The sequence below is a fragment of the Brachycentrus maculatus genome, unplaced genomic scaffold (genome assembly GCF_059751285.1).
Source record: "Brachycentrus maculatus isolate JH-2025_06_01 unplaced genomic scaffold, ASM5975128v1 h1tg000714l, whole genome shotgun sequence".
NCBI classification, from domain to species: Eukaryota; Metazoa; Arthropoda; class Insecta; order Trichoptera; family Brachycentridae; genus Brachycentrus; species Brachycentrus maculatus.
The window spans coordinates 359,542-368,291 of record NW_028281445.1 but is presented as its reverse complement, the minus strand read 5'-3'; the positions used below and the strand labels follow the sequence as shown (position 1 = coordinate 368,291).

General features: G+C 26.3%; 1 protein-coding gene across 1 annotated transcript in view; it reads left to right on the top strand.

Moving 5' to 3' along the window:
• Positions 1-1,290: 1,290 nt before the first annotated feature.
• LOC148300455 (monocarboxylate transporter 8-like) overlaps positions 1,291-8,750 on the top strand; it is a 169,827-nt gene continuing 162,367 nt past the window's right edge. Inside the window, exon 1 of the mRNA XM_088274743.1 lies at positions 1,291-1,333. Coding sequence (XP_088130869.1) covers positions 1,291-1,333 — 43 coding nt within the window. The remainder of the gene's footprint in view (positions 1,334-8,750) is intronic.

Sequence of the window (8,750 nt, the reverse complement as noted above, 5' to 3'; positions counted from 1 at the left end):
GTGTGGTTGTCAATAATGGGTAGAATTGGTGAATGTTACACGTGTGTAAAGTGATCACTTAAACCAGCCTATGACGGTCGTCAGCCCCGTAAATGCCCAGACTTCCATATTCTTCTTCATCTTTGATGAGATGTCAAAAATAATATCTTAAATTTGAGTTTATTAATCTTTTAAAATTCACGGAAAATAAATAAAAATAAAATATCAAATAACATTACGATAATAAACTTCCCCTTTTTAATGAATGAATATAGAATATGTAAATAATGAAAAAACAGGAACACAATTCTCGAATGTGAGTTTTCTCAATTTCACTAATGTTTATCATGATATTAAATACACGTGTCTATTGGGTTTATAAATATAAAGTGAATAAAATTTTAAGTAAACCATAGTTAGTATGGTAAAGTTAATTACAAGTAAATGTTACAGTATTTTAATTTACGCAAAAAATTCTCTGGTATATTTTTCGGAATGTAAAACTCGTAAACATTTCTTTGAAGTAACGTTTTTTTCAATAATTTTTAGGTCTATTTGGTAAATTTTTAGCTTTCATTTTCATTTTTCACACGGATATACTAAATAAAATAAAATAACTCCATTACGAAAAGAAATGCGTTCCGTCCAATATTTATTGATACATTTTCAATAAATACAATTAAATAAAACTAGGGTTTGCGTCCGCCTCCGTGGTGTAATGGTCAGCGTGTTTAGCTACCGTGCTTGAGGTCCCGGGTTCGATTAACAGGGGGGGGTGAAAATAAATATTAGTGATTTAACACTGTATATTTATTTAATATTACCCTGGACTGGTTCCTGAAGTGCAAGAGTGATCACCTTGCTTCATGTAAGTAATGATCAAGATAACACTGCGTCAATTTGACGCAGTGCCCTATGCACCATTAGGTGCGGATAAGGGTTATAATAAGGGTTTGCTTCGGGCCTCGTAAAAAATACTGTTTTTTTCAGAAGGGTATTTTTTCCAAAAAAGTTTGAGAACCGTTGAATTCAAAGGTTTGACCTATTTAAAGCTGAAATCATTTAAACGAAATATTTATCGGAATATTTAAAAAACATATTTTATGAAATTTATCCTAAGCATTATGCCCTTATTGAAAATGAAATACGTGGGATTTTCGTTTAACATCAATATGGTAAAGTTAATATGTTTTTCAAATTTCATATGAAATACCCTGGTTTCACATTTTGATGGAAAATAAGCTCCGACAAACGAGATAGCTTTGCGTTTAGATCTTGGCGGGAAGCTCTTCTCCTTGAAATATTCTCATGATGGTTGCAGTCAATATTCATCCGAAGGCCGGACCCGGGGAAGGTATTTTCAATTTAATCCTGAATATTGAAGCGTGTTTTCAATATATATATATACGAGTATATATGCAGCGTTTTGTGAATATTTTTAATATAAAATAATCAACATAAATATATTTAGAGGTAAGGCATAAATTAACGCATCTGAAATGATTTAATTGAAAACATTTAAGTGGAAAATAAATATGGAAGAAAAACACATTACGAGCATACATAGTTCCTTCCATTTTTTTGTTGCCGACGGAGAAAAGAGCACATTTTTGTTTAAGATAGGACTAAAGGTATTTATCTAAATATGTTTGTGTGTGTGTACGAGTATACTTACGTATATTTAATTCATAAAATACTAAACGATTTACAACATTTTGAGTGTGTCCAAATACTTGTTCTCAAAATCTGGATTATCTCCAATTACAGGAGTTATTTTCATATTATTTTTTGATATCTCATCAAAGATGAAGAAGAATATGGAAGTCTGGGCATTTACGGGTCTGACGACCAACATAAGCTGGTTTAAGTGATCACTTTGCACACGTGTAACATTCATCAATTGGTGAACGTTACACGTGTGTAAAGTGATCACTTAAACCAGCCTATGATGGTCGTCAGACCCGTAAATTCCCAGACTTCTATATTCTTCTTCATCTTTGATGAGATGTCAAAGAAAAGAAAGAAAAAATCGATTGTTCCGCAGCAACTAAAGTGATCGCTTAAGCCAACTAATAACAGGTCTAAACCCTTCTTTCCCAGACATTTGTATTTATTTTGTACTTTAAAAAAATCGTCATCTCAATAGAACCTTTTCAAATAATGAAAAAAATGTTTAAATGAAGAAATTAAACACTTGTATGTTACAGCTTATCGAGTTTTATTTCATTACACACAACTAGTTTCTTATTTAACGCCGAATCAATAAATAATATCTCTTTTTCGTTAAATATGAATACTTAATTTGTATTCTACTCTTCAATTAAGGGATGATTGTATTTGTCAGAACCAAACACCATGTAAACTAGTTAAACATTTCAAAGTTCGTGCAGTACATATGGTTAAGGGTACATTTTGATAAACGAGTATCTGTATAGTCATCCTGTTTCCAAACGTGTTTGATTTTGTAAGGCTTGCGGTAATAATAGCATATTGTGTTCAGTACGTACACGTGCTTTTATTGTAAGGATGGTCGGGTATTGAATGGCCTTAGGTACTGAAGAGCAGTCATAATATATCGGCTGGTCAATTTATCATCGGTTCTTTGACAATGTGAGGGGAAAGGTTAGATTTTTCAAGAAGCCACCAATACGATGACGAGCAGGATTTATGGGATCACCTAACAATACATACTGGAAATATAAATAAACTCATCAATTCATTAATAATATATCTGTAAAATATGGAAACTCGCATATCTCGTAAGCAAAATGAATTTTGTAAAATAAAATAACAACCATAAAGTTTTTTTCCATATTTGTTTTATTTAAAGAGTGACCAGATTTTGGCGTTACTGATATTATCAGACTGGTAGGAGGCTAGAAAATTTTTATATTTATATATATATATATATATATATATATATATATATATATATATATATATATATATACATATATATATATATATATATATATATATATATATATATATATATATATATATATATATATATATATATATATATATATATATATATATATATATATATATATATATATATATATATATATATATATATATATATATATGTATATATATATATATATATATATCAATATATATATATATATATATATATATATATATATATATATATATATATATATATATATATATATATATATATATATATATATATATATATATATATATATATATATATATATATATATATATATATATATATATATATATATATATATATATATATATATATATATATATATATATATATATATATATATATATATATATATATATATATATATATATATATATATATATATATTAATATATATATATATATATATATTTATATATATGTATATATATATAAATATATACATATATATAAATATATATATATATATATATATATATATATATATATATATATATATATATATATATATATATATATATATATATATATATATATATATATATTTATATATATATATATATATATATATATATATATATATATATATATATATATATATATATATATATATATATATATACATATATATATATGTATATATATATATATATATATATATATATATATATATATATAAATATTCATATATATATATATATATATATATATATATATATATATATATATATATATATATATACATATATATATATATATATATATATATATATATATTTATATATATTTATATATATATATATATAAATATATATATATATTTGCATATATATATATATATATATATATATATATATATATTTATATATATGTATATATATAAATATATACATATATATAAATATATATATATATATATATATATATAAATATATATATATATATATATATATATATATATATATATATATATATATATATATATATATATATATATATATATTATATTTATATATGTATATACCCATCAAGTCAGGGGTTAAATGATTTTGTATATTTTTTTCTGATAAAAGGACTTCCCTATACAAATGAAAGAATGGAGAATATTACACACGTATAAAGTGATAACTTAAATTAAGCAATTACAACACCCTGTAAACAAATAGATTTTCATGTTCTTCTTCATCTTTATTTAGATGTCAATATTTGAAAAATCTTTAATGAAATTTTATTCTGATTTTTCTAGAGAATCATTATGAAACTAAACAATCTTATTATTCTTCTTGATTTAACCCTTATTCGTATCCAATGGTGCATGAGGCACTGCATAATATCGACACAATGATATCTTGATTATATAAAAGCAAGGTGACCAATTTGGCGTTTCTTGTAGTGTTCTAGGGTAAAAGAAATTAAATATTAGTATATTAAAATTAAAATAAATTAAAACCTATAAATAAGTAGATTTTTATATTCTTCATCTGTGTTGAGATATCGATACCCATATTAATTATCAATTTATTGCTTAGAGCAATAAATTAATGAGGGATATTTGTCACTATTTCTCACCTTTAAATTTTGAATTTACAAATTACATTAAAATACTAATAGCCACTTTGGATTTAAAAACAAATTGAAAGTATTAAAACCTACCATTAAATAAATGTTTCAATTTGGAAGTAAGCCATTTATTACCACCAGCGAAAAATATTTATGTACGCCATTTTTATTACGATACTAAGCGCAGGAATAAATAAACGAGTGAAAATCATGAATTTAGAGGCTTTATACGTTAAATGGTTTTTTTCATCCCTACTAAAATATATTTCTCAGCCCGGCGATAATTTATGGCGTCTATAATAAGAAAGGTATCCCAAATTCGATATCGCATTATTTTAACTGACGGGGAACATATGTGTCCGCATCGAATAGGCTTTGTTGATATTTTTCATAGAATATCTAGGTTTATTCTATTTCTTCAATTTAACATACATAATACATGTATAAATTAAATTTTAAAATCAAACACTGATTTTCTAAGTCTACTTTGTTGTATTTTAATGTTTAAAAAATGTAACAATTGTTTCACCTTGTTATGCCATTTTTAAATATCTTCACAAAACATTCGTTTCGAAATGCCATAACAAGGTGAAACAATTGTCCTAAAATTTATTTTAGTATTTTTTTTTAACAATAAAATGTAATTTTGTAAACTTAAAACGTAAGTTTTTGTTTTTAACAATTAATATATAAATTAAAGTTGGTTCTTTATACAAATTAAACGCTTAATCTATAAAAACATAATATTCAGTGTGTCCAAATACTTGTTCACAAATCTGGGTTTCTCCACTTATTATTTTCACATTTTTCACACTTCAACAAAGATGAAGAAGAATATGAAAGTCTTACTATTTACAAGGGTTATGACCTGCCATAGGTTGGTTAAGTAATCACTTTACACACGTGTAACATTCAACATTCTACCCATTATTGACAACCACCCGTTGTGAATCTGCTGGTTGTCAATAATTACCAACTAGCACTGTGAAAATACACTTACTTTTTATCTCTTACCTTTCTTTGCCATTTATTCAGACCAAGGCACAACAACGAGTGGCCGGGTACATCTAGTTATCTTTTGTCTTAGTATTTCATGGTTGAGCTACATCTTATATAGTAAAATGATAAGTACACTGCTTTTTCCCCTCTTATTTCATTTCATCAGTGAACGGGTTTCATCTTTACCTTTGTCGTTTAGTCTAATGTCGATCTGATGATATTTAATAAAATAAAAGTGCAAAAAGTTATACAGTTGTTGCACAGTTAATAAAGATTTTATTTTATTTTTACAAGTAGATTTTATTTCGCCCCAAAGTATTGTGGTTAGTATGTTAATGAATAGGTTTATAGAAAATGTTACTTTAACTTATCAAAGCATATTCAATAAATTAAATGAGTTCCTACCAGATAAACAAATATTCTTAAACAAACGTCTTTGATATGAAAATGAGTGGGTGTAAACGAAGTAGAAAGATAATTAATGATACTAACAAGAAACAAGAAGAACCGAACATGATATCCAAACCATTGTTATAAGAAATTTATATGAAACGATGTTATTTTCTAAAGTATTGATCCATATATGTATGTACAACATTTTGAGTATGTCCAATCATATACAAATGAAAGAGTGTCTGCTTAGTAAAAAAAAATCCTCATCCCGCCATAGATATCTCTAGTGAAGTCTATTGAATTCAAGAACGTTTCGAGTTAAATCAATATATCTAGAAGTTCCAAGGATTTGAATAGTGTGGTTGTCAAAATCATGTGTAGAATTGATGAATGTTGTGAAACTTTACACATGTGTAAAGTGGTCACCACTTAAACCAGTCTATGACCAGTAAATGCCCAGACTTTCATATCCTTCTTCATTTATGCTGAGATGACAAAAAATAATGTGAAAAATAACTCCTGTAATTGGAGATAATCCAAATTTGTGAACGAGTATTTGAGATGTTAAAAAAATTATGTATCAATCCATTGTTTGTGACCGTTTTTTACCCATACGATGGCATTATCAAAGCTTATAAAAAAAAACAGCTAATACGATAAACAAATTCGGATTATTGTTTTACATTGTAAATGTTTATTTTATTTATGTTCAACTTCCTTGGGCTTAAAAACCAAGATTCTCGACTGAGTTCTTTGAATATACAAGATTTTAAAAAACATATTCTAATAAATTGTATATTGAACAGCCGAATTTTAAGTAGCAAGCTTTTAGCTGTATCCACTTTGGATTGGTTGCTTTCAAAGCTCATTTACCATGGATTCTGCGGTAGGAGGTTAAGTGATTATTTGAAAGCTTTCAATGAAATTGCGTAAAAGGCTCTGCTCGTGAAAAGACTCGTTGTTGGCACGAAAATGTTAATCGTGTAGTAAAAAGTGTCTTCAATGTTGGGTTCATTTGTGTAATTTGATTATAAGCAAAGCTTTTTACATTGTATTCTTTCGAAGTTCAATATTTATTCCACTTTGAATTTTGAAGCGACTAAAATAGTAAGATAAATTATAATAGGCAGTAAAAATTTATTCAGTATTTGAACAGCACTTCTTTATTTAAAAAAATATATGAAATATCCATAATATTTTGAATGTGTCCAAATCTGGGTTTGTCCATTTAGAAGTTATTTATATATAAATAACTATAAATGATTATAATCATCTTAACATAAATTAAAAAGATAGTTGGAATATGGGTATTTACAGAGCTTACGACTTGTCATAGGGTGGTTAAGGTAATCACTTGTTGCACGTGTTATATTCACTACTCATATGATTAACAACCTAACTAATGAATTTCGGAACTTATATACGAGTATATCCTTAAATTGACAGGTTCTTTCACATATCGCGCACTCCTTTCAAGAACGTCATGAATCAAAAATCGATAATATTCAGTTATGCATGTTTTCGGAATGTCCAGAAAATGTACTTTATCCCAGCAAAAGAGGCATATTTTTAACTTAATATTTACCCGCTACAGGGCAGAAAGTGTTGTTTTTGCATTTTGAAGAAAAGGTATTGTTTAATTATTTTTTTAAATTTACTAAATACTTTTTGGAATGGAGAAAAAATCTTCAGGTTTTACCTAAAAAGATTTGTTGCACAGTTAAAAGTTCAATTAGTGGCTTTATATTTATTTTTAATACATTGAATTATTTTTTTAAACTTTAAAAACGTTCTCCTGAAAAACCAAGTTTTTTTATTTATGACGTTCTTGAAAGGAGTGAGCGATATGAGTTCTCAGTACCATATTTTTTTAAGTCTTTGATAAATAAAATGAAAATCCAAATCAGTTTAATCGTTAAAGTAATGATTTTTTATATTAATGCCAATATTGATTAAGACTTTATTTGCAAAAATGATCCATTTCAATTTTAGTGGACATCGTATGGGAGAAAACAATTGGTTTTTACTCATAGATTTTTACTATTTTCGCTGAAAATTGGTAAAATTATGAATATAATTGATAAATTGGAAGTCTAGAAACGCACACGCCACGATACAACCTCCCAGCTCGGCCACCAAAATACAATGGCATTATCGTCTGTTTATCGACGAGCGCGTTTTTAGAAAAGTATCCAAAGTCAATATATCGATTCTCAGCACTCTATGCGGGAACTTTTTCATGTCAAGTTCTGAAATTATATTTTTACTATGTAAAAATTTAATACAAACTGCGTGATTCACATTTATGTCTACATAAACATGTGTTGGTAGAATTCAGACCGCGACTGGAGAACAAAATATTGTGTTTGCCACAAAAAAAAACTTTACCAAACAGAGAGTACGTGCTCCTGACATACATATTTTCCAACTCGTTTAAAGAAAAATCATTTTTTAAGTTTATGTGAGTAATTATTAAAGTATGAAAAAATGTAAATAATATTTTTAATCAATATCAATTATTTAGTGAAATGCAATCGTTAAGGAAACAAAATAACTGTTACAATTCAAAATAATTCTCTTTGTTTTCCGTTTATTCAAACCTAATATTTTTCGACTTTCAGTTCATATTACGTTTATTGGGTTCAGTCAAAAAAAGTCTTCTTATCTATAAATACGTGACCTAAAAAGGCAAGATTGATAGGTGACCTTTTTCCACGTGAATTGAGATCGAAGACCAAAGTTCATAAAAGGGATGCAAACGGATTTTCTTTACCATATCTAAAATACTATATTTTACCATCTCACAATGATGGAAATATATCAGATATTATGCTCCATTTTAGAAATGATTTAGTCT